At 36.0% G+C, this 15,230-nt stretch overlaps 1 protein-coding gene across 1 annotated transcript in view; it reads right to left on the bottom strand.

Moving 5' to 3' along the window:
- pitpnc1a (phosphatidylinositol transfer protein cytoplasmic 1a) overlaps positions 1 to 15,230 on the bottom strand; it is a 49,891-nt gene that overhangs the window by 21,929 nt on the left and 12,732 nt on the right. Inside the window, exon 2 of the mRNA XM_024271654.2 lies at positions 536 to 684. Coding sequence (XP_024127422.1) covers positions 536 to 684 — 149 coding nt within the window. The remainder of the gene's footprint in view (positions 1 to 535; positions 685 to 15,230) is intronic.

Genomic DNA, 15,230 nt, shown 5'->3' with positions numbered 1-15,230 from the left:
ATACTGCTCTGCTCCATTCTGATGCATCCACTTGTAGACAAATAGATAGCTAGCTTTCAGTGGAAGAGGTGTGGCTTTCCAAAAAGCTCACTCTTGATTCGTAAGAGTTGTTACCATAGAAATTATGACTCAGACAGACTCGGACCAATCACCGCTTACTCTGTCGTCGAGTTCCAACATGGTGATGTCTGTTTTGTGGAAAAATGGCGACAGAATTGACTTCATTTCGTTGGACAAGAGGTAAGGCGTTCTCTGACGTCTCCATATACTGTCAATGCTCTGCACCAACAGTCCTACCCACCAGTCAGAGGGAAGGTCCTAATGAACTACTGCCGCTGTGCACAAACTATGTCCAACACAGGTTTTTAGATTTGGACTAAAAGCAGAATACTTTTAATAAAACATCACTTTCAAAGCGTCCTCAGATGCTCTGAAAATAAATCAAAAGATGATTGGAGTGAGAATCTGAAGTGACTGTGTAAAAAAACTGTTTTTTCTTTGACTGGCCTTGGAATGAAAAGAGAAGCACACTCACTTGTTGAGGTAGATCCGTTTCTCCGTGAACTGGCCCGACCCGTGTTCGGGATCCTCGTATGGCTCGTTCTGCACCACCTCCACGCCTTCTCCACGTTCACTCTGCTCATGACTGTGTTTGCTGATCATGTAGAGCTGACCAATCCGGTACTACAAGACAGGCAGGAGACGAAACCAGGAGGTTTACCATTAAAACAACAAGATTTACAGCATTTGAGACATATACATTGGTCTGGAAGATAATAATGTTTGGAAATCACATATATATATATATATATACAGCGGGAAGTGGAATTCCCAAGTCTGGGTTTTAAAATATTATATTTGAGATTTACGGAAGTAAAAACAATGGGTATTGACATTTCACAAATACTTTTATAAATCCACTGTGTTCTGATGATGAAAACATTAATTATTTATAAAAGCACAAGTTTAATTACATTTCTTTTTAAAGAAAAAATGTTCAAATGCAATGCATTGTGGTCTATATTCACAAATACAGTGAGCATCAATGCACACTGGTTTTTCTCAGAGACTTCTGGGAAATTTCCAGGGCATTGGATTTTGGAATTTCTGATTTGAAGTAAGGAAGGAAATATGACACAACCGTCTCTCCCACTCACCTGTGGGTATTCTAGGTCTCTAATGATTAGATTTTGTTCATAAATGTGAAGTTTTTTTAATTATTTTATTGGTAAAGTTGACTTTGTTTTATGAGTCCAGTCTATTACCGGTAAGTTTGTTGGTTTTCTTTTCAAGGACTTTCTTTTTCTAGACATTAAAGACATTTTGCTTGTGAGCTGTACTCTTGAGTCCTTAACTGGTGGACGTGAAGCTCACATGAAACTATCATCGTCTTCATTTGGCTCCAGCACCTGACTGAGCTGAATAAACGTCCAGCAACCGTGGTAATAAAAGCAGAAGGGAAAATACCGGGATTACATTCATGACACATAAGGACAGGTGCCACAGGGAAAGGAAGTTGGTGGATCAGAAGGCGTTTGCAACATAGTGACAAAGACCTCACATCACCAAACAGCACAACAGCACCAACAGAAGCAGCAGTCTGTTGGGTGACCTTCTCCCACGGCCCAGTGTGACATATCAGTCAACACCCTCAATCTTTCACTCACGGATGACTGACCCACTTGGCCCAATCGCAATGTGACTTTGAGCCGCCTTGACGATCTGGACTTGTCACACGTCGGCTATTTTCCATACATTTGTAAAATGACGGCTATTAAAGTGAGGGTTCTCCAGGACAGAGATTTCTAAATGTTTTGGCGCCTATTTTCGGGCCAGAGGGAAACTGATACCCCCCCTGACAGTGACTTATGGTCCTCCGATGGAATGCCGAGGGGCCATGTAGGACCCCAATGACACACAGCCGACTCAACCAAGGATAGATGCGTTAAGCTAATGGAAAGTAGGACGAGAATTGTCCGGGATGTCGACTTGTGACTCAACATCCAGCCACCAAAAGTCAAGGGAAATGTGAGAGTATGGTGGAAAAACCGCTGCCGGAGATGCTTTCCTCTCATGGGATGACAGATAGCAATCGTTTTATTTACTGTCAACTTGGAAATACGCCCGATCACCTGATTTCCAGCAGCATCAATTTGTTTTTTCTCTTCGTGACCTCTACCTCAAACAATTTAGGACATTATCTATAAACATGTTAGGCGTGGAGTGGTTCTTCGTACCTGCCATTGTCTACCTGGAAGCCGCCTCTCATGAATGAAAGCTGCTTTCATTGTTGTGTTTGGAAATCTCACTCTAATGATGAGATGGGAGAAGAGATCCTCATTCAGGATAGAGTGGCCATGCATAATTGCTTATTATTTTGGTCTCTTTGCCTCTAAAAGAGACCGAGCTGGAGGAGGATCGAGGGTTTACACGGAGGAATAATTTGCTGTCTGCTCTGTTCAGGTGTAATTGCTCTTCCTGTCTTCACTCCCACCTGTCACAGCTTTTATTTGTTCTATTTTCATTTCTTGTCTCTTTTTTTCTTTCTTCTTCTTTATACTCAAAGCATTAATGCATTTATATACCTTACTTTTCTCAAAACCTTGCTTTTAAACAGCCACTCAGATGAAAATGATGTGTTTAGTGTTTTTTTTTTTACCATTCTCTTGTGACATTTTTCTGATGATGGAGGACATGAATGAAATAAATTTACCTCACACATGCATTTCTGGGTATTTCTTTGTTCAAATTGTTGTTAAGGCTGTGGGACAGTTGGGAGGTTTTCTATGTAAAAGAAAACAATAGTAAAAAAAATGTTGGCCATATAAAAAAATGTCTTATTTAAAAGAACACCTTAAAATAGATCAAAAGACAGTCAATATGGAACTCAAACACATCACGTTTTGTTCGTTTTATTTAACCAACAGGTAAAAAAAGGTTCAACCTCCATAGAACTACTCTCAGTAATAATACAACGTTTTTTTGTTTTTTGTTTTTAGTTTGGTAAAGTGGAGTGGAGTTCCCCAAGGCTCCATCCTGGGGCCACTTCTATTTAATATCCACTTGTTCCCTATGGCCCAGGTTATAAAAAAAACAAAAAACAATATGAGTTACCATAGCTGTTGATGACATGCAGTAATATATATTACAATGGCACCAGGAGACCCAACAGACTCTTGGTAAATGCATGACTGGATATGTCACAACTTACCGTATTTTCCGGACTATAAGTCGCGTTTTTTTTCATAGATTGAATGTCCCTGCGACTTATACTCCAGTGCGACTTATATACGAATTCTTAATGATGAGATATGGATCGTAAGTCTAGAGTGCCCTCTTATGGTGATCTATGCAATTACTTTATTTACTTTAGTTATTCAGACGTGACACAGAGGACGAAGAATTTAAGGGATTTAGTGATATGGAGTGAGATTGCGTGCAATTAATTACAGTAAAGATACAAAGTTGATGAGTTCTTGAGACTATAGTTAAATAAAACTGTTATGTTCTATAAATGCTACACCTTTTCGTTTTTTTCATGATGCTAATATGTGAATATGTGTTGACACATATTCAGCCTGTTTTCTATTCACTTATGAATGTTATAACTTACCTTCCAGGATGATGTAATATCGTTTTTTTCAACCAGTTTGTAAAATAAATTACTTGAAAAAAATGCGACTTATACTCCAGTGCGACTTATGTATGGTTTTTTCTTCTTCATTATGCATTTTTTGGCCCCTGCGACTTATACTCCGGTGCGACTTATAGTCTGAGGTTATTGTCTTCGGGACTAAAGAAAAAAGGTTTTCATTCAGACCCCCTACACAATATAAAGAATCTACTGTTGTTTTTAAGGAATCTGAGAAACAGCATGTATCAAGGGTAAGCTGTAAAATATTGTACAACATTTAAAGATAACATAGATAGTATCAGGTGTTGAAAACCGCATCAACTTTTGCATCAACACTCTGTATCAATTAATAATTAAAATTGTATACATTATTTCATGGAAGTGCAAATAAAGCTTTTGGAAAAACACAAAAAGAACAGATTTGTTTAAAGGTAAATAAACTGAGGAGTGAAACTTTTCTCTTATTTTTCTTCAAGATCAAGGTGTGTGTGAGTTGTTTCAAACCTGACATTACTTTCCATTTGTCAGGTAAAAAAGCTAAAGCTACCATGTTAAATATGAACAAAAGATAATATATCATTTCAAACTGAACATTTTATCTTTTAAATTTGTCCCAAACCGATGGAAGCTGACTCTAGTGGTGAACAGGTGTTTTTGTTGAAATAAAGGTTATAAAATCTACTGTCTGAACACATTTCTAAGTTGGCCATTGAAGCAATTCAACAAGACCCCAAAGCACCTAATTTGTATCAAACCATTTTTTTAGCGTGGTCTATACTTACATAGCACATTTCTTCTTTGATTGCAGTCCCATTCACTGATGCACACACACTCAAACACTGGTGGTTGCTGCTGAACCACCGGGAGCAATGAGGGGTTCAGTGACCACAGACACTTCAACACATGGGAAGACAAGGCGGGAACTGAACCTGTGATCCTCTGATCAGAGGTCGACCGCTCCAGCTCTGCTCCACAGCCGCTCCAGTGCTGCTGAGCAGCACCATACAGAATCATTTCTGTGAGTCCTATTTGGTTATAAGACTCACAAGAACTTTTAAGGTGGATTTGTTGAATAATAGAAAGAGAGCTATAATATTTTCCACATTTATAGGAACAGTGATCTTTGAGACAAAAATCTCACTTTTTATACATCAAACTCACTCTTAGCATACAAAAGTGAAGTATAAAGAACCCCTTTAAGGTTTGTGATCAAACTGTGTGTGCGTTTCTGCTGCACTGACTCTCTGTTCTGACACAACAGCAGGTGGTGAGGATCTGTGGTAATTGTGCTGCAGCCAAGGAGTGTGTGACTGTGAGTGGAAGATAAGAATCCTGACAGAGAAGACACACATGCATGCTAACAGAAGCACAATGCTAAGTTATAATTAAAATTCAACCGCAGACAGAGTAATTAGTGCTCAGAGACACAAGTATTCCGGGTTAAATGGCTTTTGTTTTATATGCTTTATGTGCAGCTTCAAAGAAAAAGGGGTTTTATTTAATTATATTTTTATGTTAATGTTTTCATTTAAACACTCTCTGTGCCAACATTTTAAACTACTTAAACGTTTTAATTTCAAGAGCACAATTTCTAGCCAATTTAGCAAAGTTTTACACACATTTGATAATAATTTGATTATATTATCTTGTCTGACTTTAAGGTGTCTGAAAAGCTTTAAATGAGATGCTTTGCACTGTTTTAATCAGCTATTCTCTCTTGCCAGATGCACACAAAATAAAGATAAATTCTCACTGACAATGGCTGACTCTGATAAATCTAGTCCAAATGTGTGTTAAAAAATATCATCAAAAATGTGATATAAGAAAACATTTTTATTAATGTAAGCTAATAGTTATTGAGTGTCAAATATGATTGTTGTTGTTGCTAAAAAAACAAAATGTATCTTAGTATTCATGAACTTAGAATATAAAAAACACATTTTGGAAGCATTCCAGACAAACTGTTGGGTTTATTCAGACTGAAAATTTGTTCTGGATTATTGGAGGAAACAAACTGGTTCACTTTGAGAGAACCAAGTTAGTAAAATAAGAAACATTTGCACAACTTTTGAATTAAAAAAAAAATTTAATAAGACATTTTTGCATAATGAGAAAATTTAATGTGAGGAAAAAAATAAAGCATGCTAATAGAGAAACAAAGTTAAAATGAACTCAAACAATTAAAATATACATTTTTATTATGAGATTTTAGCAAAAATAATTGTAAAAAAAAAGCTATTTAAATCTGCAAGAATCTAACATAACAGCCAAGTTAGCAAAACATAACACAGATAGATCAAATATAAAGGTTAATCTCAAAACAACACCCTTTCACTTTAAACAAATGTCTTAATAATGATAATAAATAAAAATTAGTATCAAATTAATGTGAACCTAAAATGTATTTTTTTCTCTGTGAAAATGACAAAACATTCCACTTGATACAAAATAGTTTCATCAGGAAAAAAAAAAGTGCAACATTTTATGCAAGAGTTGGTATCAAACATGGCACATGAAGTATTTAGGATTTAAAAGCACAAATTCTTCATAAAGTGATGGAGAAAAAATATGTTTTCAACTTTTTTAGCTTGATTTAAAGGACACTTAGATAGTATAAAACTGATTCAAGGTTTCCCAGTCATCCCTGACAAATGACTGAGATAACAAATGAGATTTAATGCATTTTTTCATTTTACCTTATGGGTCCTGCTTGGGAGTATTAGAAAGTCTTGCAAAAAAACAGATTTTTAATGTTCTCAAGATTTAAGATCAATTAAATTAATTAAATGTGAGCTATACTTCATAACTGATAATGTGAGCTAAGCCTCTTTGACATATTCCTTGTTATTAACTCCCAGACTCTACAGTATTTTTATTTGATCATTTTTGCAGACATCTTTTAGACTCAATCTGGCAAACCTGACTTTTCGCCTTCATCACACACAAACACTGCACTCTGTTGTGTCAGCAGAAACATTGGACTGCTGTTCAGAATGAGCGCACAACTGACTGCATTTTCTCTACTGGTGCTGACTCAGCAAAAAGTCAAGGTGAGCCACGGCTCCCTGCAAAGCTTTAGCAAACTCAATTGCAATTGGGGGGGGGGACTTGGCAGCTTTCTGGGCTGCAGAGGATGGCAGCTGGTGCAGGGCAGAGATGTGGTGAGGTAGTTGTGGCTCACTCAGAGCAGCACAGAGTTGTAAAAAGCTTATTTTTAATAAGAAGAACAGGGTATTTTGTAAGTGTGACTAGAGCAGACATATGTTGACATACTCCAAATTCATGATGCTAAATGGATTTACAATCTTCCATCTTGATGAACGCTCAATTGTAAAAGCAAAAACGAAACCCCTCCCTAATGCTGCCTATACTGTGCCGTAAGCGCTAAAGGCAAACTCCCTGCAAGACCTCCAGGAAGGTTGTGAGATATAACGTGTCAAGGCAGCACAACAAATCATTAAGCTCTATAAATTGTGAGGCAGAGTTCCTGTTTATGCTGCAGCAGCTGCTTTGCAGACCTGAGATGTTGGGGGTTAGAAAGCCAAGTCAGCACTTTTACCTCCGCCTGACATTTTTTAAACTCTGGGGGAACTTATCCTATTAAACATGGAGGTGATGCTGTTGCCATGATGGATTATTCCACTAAAATAATGTCTAGATCAGGGGAGTCCACAGTTTTTGCAAGGAGGACTAGACATGGTGAGTTAAATGGGCCAGTTTTAGTATATTAAAATGAAAATATACATTTTTTTAACAAGAGTATTGTTTGTTTTTTAAAATGTATTTACATAAATCCACAATTTTCTTTTGCCCAAACTATGTTGACTTTCATAATTGTATATCAAATTAAACACCCCATTGAATGACCGTAATAAATTTAAGTTCAGTTGGACACATAAATATGGCAAAAATAGACTGAAATACGTTTTAAATTCAAAACAAAATGCAGTAAAATAATAAATAAATACATAATTTTAGGAGTTAAACATTCATAAACAATATGTCTGAATCTGTATTAAACGAAATATTAAATATAAAATGTTTGTTGTTGTATTAAGATACAGATTATTTCAATTTATCTGTGATCATCAAGAGAAACAGTAGGCCAATCAGTGCTAATGAGGCAATTCTCTGCTTCTGAAATCAAAACAAAATGCAAAACTGTTTTTTAAAAATTTTATAGGGAACATTTCCAGAAAGACATTTTGTAACTCATTAAATGAAAATATAAACTATATATTTAAATTAATCATTTCTAAGCTATTTTTTAAACATTAGCATAAACTTTCATTATTAATTATTAAAAAATAAAGAAGTTTTCTGTATTCTCGCACATGCAGCCCATATTCAGTGTGACGGGGGTTTTTGAGTGTACCGCAGCGCTGCTGTCAACTTCCAGTGAAATAAAGAAAACTATATCTGAACCCATATTTTTGCGTTTAACAACAGTGCAGGGAAATTAGTTTTTCTTTTCTTTTAATGGGGATTTTCATGGACCTTATATAGCTAGTGAGCCACACTTTGGACATGCCTTTTCTACATGGCAGATCAGCAATGTTTTCTTAACAACACTTAGTGCACCAACAATATAAATTTGCTGACTGGGGTTTTTAATAGTCTAATCTTTTTTTGGATAACACTTTTTATGCCAAAAACAAGCAGACAAACATACTAAAATATAAAACTGAATTAAATCTAACCCACTCCTTTGCCCCTCCCCTCCATTGTCACACACAGCCTTTGACCCCACACACAATGAATAAAGGCATAAAATAGAACGTCTACGCTTCCTGTGTGTTGTTTTACAGCAATTAAAAAAAAAGCTATTAAATAATTCTGTATTTATAATCTGTTTTATATTCTGTGTTTTACTGTGAAGCATGATTTTTATTTGAATTGTGCTATATAAATAGAAGTTATTATCCATGCTGTTAGAATTAAAGCATTTCTTTGTACAGCAGATGAAGACAGAATGCTATTTGGCAAACAAAAATTTAAAAATATAAAAATACTGCTTATTTTAAAATATTTTTTCCACAAACTATTGATTACATTTTTTTATTGAAAATTGAAAATAAAGACACTTTAAGATAGAAACAATGATACAAGCAAGTTCTATTTTTAAAGGGATAATTCATAAAGAAACAAACAAAAAATTACTTGTTGATACACTCATGCTCACTAAAAGATCATCACTGTCAGAAATGAAGTTCATGATGTTGGTTCAGGCAGTTCTGGGAAGCTTTATTTAAAACCTGAACAGAAATTCTGCACAATTCTCTCTTCTGCAGCCGTATGCATTAACCAGCACGCACTGTTTGACACATACATAAAAACTGTTTAAAATAGATGCTGCATTTGCTTTACTCAGGAGTTATTAGTTCAAGTCTCTGCTAAATGGATGACAAAAGAACCCAACAGAGCTGCATCACCTCACCTGTTCCGGCTTTCCGTCATCTTTATAAATAACACAACCTGCTTTCATGATAGAAACACCCTTTTTGATGATTTCCAGGACAATATGATTGATCAGATGGATCTCTGACTTTTCATAGGAAGTGTTTTTGGAGAAGAAGACTAATGAGCGTTGACATCTTGACCTGACCACAGTCTGAGGTATTGCTATGGTTCATCTTTCCTGTGGGTTTCTCCCTCGAGTCACCTCTCTTATTTATTCTACTCTTCAAATGTGTAAACAGACGCTTAAAGATGGCTGAATAAATTCCACAGCATCGCAAATTCCATTCTTGACATTTTACCGACCAAACATGGAAGAGTGGAAGGTCTCTTTGCTTTGCATGGTTCACTAAAATGTAGAGTAAACAACATAGATTTCTGAAACGTGTAATTGAACAAACATAAACAAAACCACTTGTCTGGAGCACAAGATTGCAGAAGCTATCTCAAAGACGGATACTGAGCTGTGAATTATTAAAGATGATCACAGCTACTACAAGCCTTCTTATTGACCTGCCTCCTTCTCTTCCCTTTTTTCCCTCTTGCCCTCTAAAGCCTGCAGCTCTGCAGTGTCTGGGGTCACTGAACTACAAATTACACAACCCCAAGATCACTCTATAGTCTGCAACGTCTTTATCTCCCGCCTGGCAGCGCAGTGAGTGCTGAACTGGACCGATGTGTTTATACGGATGCTGCAAATGGAGAGGAAAAAGTGAGGAAGGAAGAGAAGTGTGAGGTAAAGAAAGGGGTAAAGAGAGGGGAAGGTGCAGAAGAAAGATGCTGTGGGAGCTGACAGGCTGCTGAAGCATTACATAAGTTGACTTGATTGAGGACAGCCGTCTTTTGCCCTCTCCACTAATCTACTCCTTTTCCATTATATTCTGTCCTTGATGTGTATCACTTTCTCCTTCAGCTTTTCTGACACACAACAACCATTTGTCAGCTTCTCTACCGCTATACATCTTTGCTGAGAAACAAATGGTGCGTGTTGTGTCAAAATAAAAACATGTCAAATTTTTACTTGTGTCTACGTTATTTTTCTACGTCAGATTCCATTTTTAAAGGGATTTGGGAGCATTGATTTACAATTTTGGGGTAGGGTTATATAAGTACGCTTCTTCCCACTCTCTTTCAAGCAATAAATCAAACTCTACTGATTTTACTTATTTATTAAAAAAAATAATGAACCAAATGTGACATAAGTGTGTTTTGTTTTTGTTTTCTATTTTCTAATCAATACATTTAATTATTTCTGTAATGAGTTTGAAATAATTGTGTGTCTTGTGCTGTATTTGTCATTATCTATGCTTGAAATAAACTAATCAATCAATCAATTAATTTTCGTGATGATGCAGAAACCTAATCCTACAACATAAACAGATCTATTTTTATATTTATCTTCAAATTTTCTTCAAAGTTTTCCATATAAAAGACAAGTCAATATAACATACATGCATTTTGTGTAAAATAACTTAATGAATTAGCTAAATAACAACATTTTAATGTAAAAAAAAAACATTGTGGAAACAAGAGGGATTAACAGGGAAAATCTCTACTGGTAAACTAAAATAAAACAGATTGATCTTTGTTGAGAAATATGGGATGGATAAACTAATATATTAGCAGAATATTTATGGGGCAAGAACAGCCAGAGAACACACACAGGTTTAATAGCTCCATTGAATTTAGCATTTTTTCTTTATTTTTATTTCTTCAATTCTTTTCAATTACAATGATGGCTTTGATTCATTTAATATATACATTTTATTAATAATGACCAAATTCAACATTCTGTATGCGCACAACCTCCATGTTTATGTTGTGTTTATTGTTTTTTGCATTGACTATGGTAACGACTTTAATCTCATTGTATGTGTGAACAGTAAATCAAACTTTATGTGTATACAACTTTTCCAACTGACGTAACTAAAACTCCCAAATATAAAAACGTTTTCAGCTTTAAAAACCACAATCTCCACCCCTAACACACATTCACATGCACAACATAATCGTGCATAAAGTGATTTAGTAATACAAAGTGGAATAGAAACCTGTCTTGATACTTCATTGGGGAAATGATGCAACAAAGGGAATCTATTCTATTCTATTCTACTCATTTTTGCTGATCTTTTGAAAACATATTTTACCCTCCAATTCTCTACTTCCTCGTTATCAGTTGAAGACAAACCTTAACCTAACAAAATATCTGTTTGGTAGTCAGAAATTTAGTCAAAAATGCACTTCTACATACTATGACCCGATTAATGTCCCAATTAAGTTTTTCCAAAAGATCACACTTGAGAGCACCAATGAGGTCTCAAATACAGGTTTGCACACACATGCATACAAAAGGACACAAACAGCAAAAATAACCACAAAGAAATTAATACATTTTTATTTATATGTACTTTAAATAAGTACAAGCTCATGCCGCTTTTCTCCTTCAAAATCTACTGGAATACATTGATAACGTTAACAATTGAAAAAGTAAATCAAAGAACAGGAGCTCTGGTGTTAAAGGGTTAATGTTCCTTTGATAACGTGTCTTGTTTTGTGTTATGCTTATGCCACCTTCCAATGTCATTTCATGGTTATAATTTTTGGAATGAATGCTCAAATTTTTGTAAACTGTGTGAAAAGACTTTACCACTCCAAACACATTATTAAGAATTCTGCAGGTGGCAGTTTCTTCGGATCAATCAGCGATCTGCAGTGTCTTATTGTCTGCATTTAGAGAAAGCATCAGAGTAAAAACAGTTGGGAAAATCAAATCAAGACAAAACACAGCTTTGTTTTTTTTTATTTTTCATGTTTTTGTCTGGTTCACGACTTGGTGCATTCATGCACGAAATATTGGACATGAGCCCATGGCATGGAACTACATTCTGATGGAGGCCAGAAAAAAAGCAATTTTTTTCCTTTACTGATTCCCATAATTCTTTGAATCCTGTCATTGCAGACTGAGGGGGAGAAAACTGAAAACTACCACACAGAGCAGGACCAATCCTTTTCTAATAAACAAAACACGCATTCCGGTAATGCAGTTCGCAAACAAATAAACCTGCAGCCTCTGTAAAATCAACTGGAGTAAAAATGCTTCATTTTTCCATGCAGACTAACATAACTACATTTAAAGCTTGATTTACAGTCGAAAAGGAACAGGCGGCGATCAATCCATCCCCCCGTCGAGAGCTAAAAGTGAAGCCCACCGCTGCCTGCTGAGGTGCGTTAAAAGCAACGCAATTTTTCTGATTGCTCTAATTTACTATTTCATGTGCCACCCTGTGCGGCTCGGGAATAACGTGCATTTCTGATATTCCCAGTAAATCTAAATCCACCACAATGTTCACCTTGAACTAAGCCTTTCCATCATATCAACTATTCCCCCCCTGCCGTTTTACTCAGGAGTGTTTTGGAATGTCAGATTGCTCGGGGAAAACCATCTTATTTATTATGTATAGGTGAAGCGTAGTGCACATCTCTCTCAGCCCAGCAGAGAGGGAGACGTTAATATCCATACAAACAACGGCAAAGAAAACAAGTGAGAAAATGTGAGCGACACCAAATCCTGCCTGATATTGGTTTTTTGTGTACTTCATGATTTTCTGTCTGAACATCTGCATGTCAGTTGCTATAGTGAAGAAGAGAAGCGAGTTTGGAACAAAAACAAGGTGAAGGATGAAATGACAATGTGTAGCATGAGTGGAATAATTGGAAAGATATGTATTAACGCCTGGATGTGATGTTTTAAGGACAGAAGAAATTGAACTGTCACACAGACAATCAAGCTTTTTATAATTGTTTTATTGCTTTCTTAGTGTTTTTTTATCATATTTTTTTTTTTTGAACAACACATCCAGGACTCCTTCTGAAGGATAAATTAAAACTGATCTGGTTTTGGATTTGTAAGATACAGATTTTTAAAAGATGAGATACTCGACTGTTTAACCCTTCAACATTGTAGCTGTGGCTCCAGTGTGCATTTTTTTGACTACCATAACTCTTCGACCGGTGACCTAATTTACATAAATCCAGCAGATTCTGAAGCAGTGACAAGCAAGCAGCCACTGCCCTGATAAGCAACAATTTACAATAGTGAAATGTTTACGCAATCCATGTAAATCATCTGATTCTGTAGCATAGAGGAACGATATGAAGTCTATTTTCTCTCATTCATTCATATTGATCGCATAAACAGTTAAAGAGTCAAAAACGTGTCTAAGTTAGGTGTAGCTGGCAACAACCCTGGTGTTAAAAGGGTTAACACGAATAAAAATGTATTCCAAGAATCTGACATGCGAGTTGAAAGACCCACTCCGATTAAAATAGTGTTTTTTGGTGTTTCTAATGTGAAATTTTATGGACAAATGGGAAGGGGGGTGGGGTTTCTCCACACCAACCCCTCCGCTCACAACTCAGAGGCACATTTCTGATTAACTCTCTGCAGAGTCCTGGAAAACAGCACAGGTGTTTTGATTTTGACTAAAAACTGAATTTTGATAATTAAAAGACCACTTGAAATGCTTTAAAAATTGATTAAAATATATATAATATATAAAATATATATTGGAGTGTAACTTTCTGTTACAAAAGCTGGGAAGAGGGCAAAATTATTTTAAAAGGCCTATACCATGCAAAATCAAGTTTTTGAGTTTTTAAATATTTTATAATGCTCATTCCTCACTATGAACAACCCCAAAAAGGTATTTAGATTTATTCAGGCCTCTAAAAACCTGCCTCTGAGCACCAGCCCCTCCCAGCCCATGAAAACAAGCAGGTTCTCACAATCTGATGTCATAAAGTGAGAACAGCCCCTTTCAGGAAGAGTTTGCACTGCCAGCACCGCCCACAGGCTAACACAAACACAACTTTCATTTTAGATACACAATGCCATATATCTTCCAGTTGTGTCCCATCTCCCATAAATTCCGGGTCTAACAGGTGTTCGTTACTTTAGACGCCGGGAACCTTTAACCCTCTGGAACGGACAGACGCCCTTATTTATGGCCCTAAATTTATAGCTTTGGACAAAATTAATCTTTTATTTTAATAAATGAGCTGTATAACAGCATACGAAAGGTCACATCACTGACCTGTGAGGTCTGTGAATTTCTTCTATGAACAGAAACTGTTCATATGTGGCCCAAATAAGTAAAATTCTCCTGGAATTTTTGGGGTATTTTCCTTCAAAAATGTATTGACTAGTTTGTTGACTAAATGTATTCTTGTTTTTTTTATTTATTATAAAATTACACCTAAAACCTTCTTTTTATGTTTTAAAAACAGTTTGTTAAACATTTGGAATTGTCTGTTTTTGCATGATTTTATGTCTAGTGTGTGAATACAGTATGGAAAAATTACAAAATAAAGATAGTGTCATATAGGACAAGTTGTACTGATTAAAATGATACCAAATAAGGATTCATGTAGTTTTTCAAATTAAAACTACAGAGGTGAAATCAACAGTAGACAAAAACTGTTCTAGGTTCCAGAGGGTTAAGACAACCCCCTCCTACCTCCTTGGACACAGTCGTGCAGATGCCGAGTGTATTTGTGCAGTAAACCAGTGTAGTGATGGCTGGGGCCTCTAAAGGCAGATATATGGTATGTTTATTCATCTTTGCAAAAGTTTGGATGTTTTCTGTTTTTGCGGGTGAATCAAACACACGCTGTCTCTAGATTGACATCATAAAATGGTCAGAGCAACATGACAAAAACCCATAAAAATAATTCATTTTTCATAAATAACTTTTTCTTTAGTGTGCCAAAGGTAATATATTATCAGATGGATATAGATCACCCTGGAAGGCTCAGGAAAAGCATGATGTAGGCCCTTTAAAAACTCTGACCTATCCATTAAAAACAATTAGCATATTTTCCCCCACATCAGTACATTTAGGATTAACTCATGCTCAACCTTTAAAAAAAAAGAAAATGCCTAAAGCTACTGGAGGGCATTGCTTCTCCAGACCTTGAACTCTTTCCACTTCAGCGAGCTGAACGATGGTGATGATGGAAACAGAGTTAACAGACAGGCGGCTCTGTCTGATGGTGGGTGTGATTTATCTTCAGAGTCTCCTTCAGATTTTGACAAGAAAAACAGACCAGGAAACAGAAGGAAGCTGGTGAAAAATGATCA

The sequence above is a fragment of the Oryzias melastigma genome, linkage group LG8 (assembly GCF_002922805.2).
Source record: "Oryzias melastigma strain HK-1 linkage group LG8, ASM292280v2, whole genome shotgun sequence".
Taxonomy (NCBI): Eukaryota; Metazoa; Chordata; class Actinopteri; order Beloniformes; family Adrianichthyidae; genus Oryzias; species Oryzias melastigma.
This window is presented reverse-complemented; position numbering and strand designations above follow the sequence as displayed.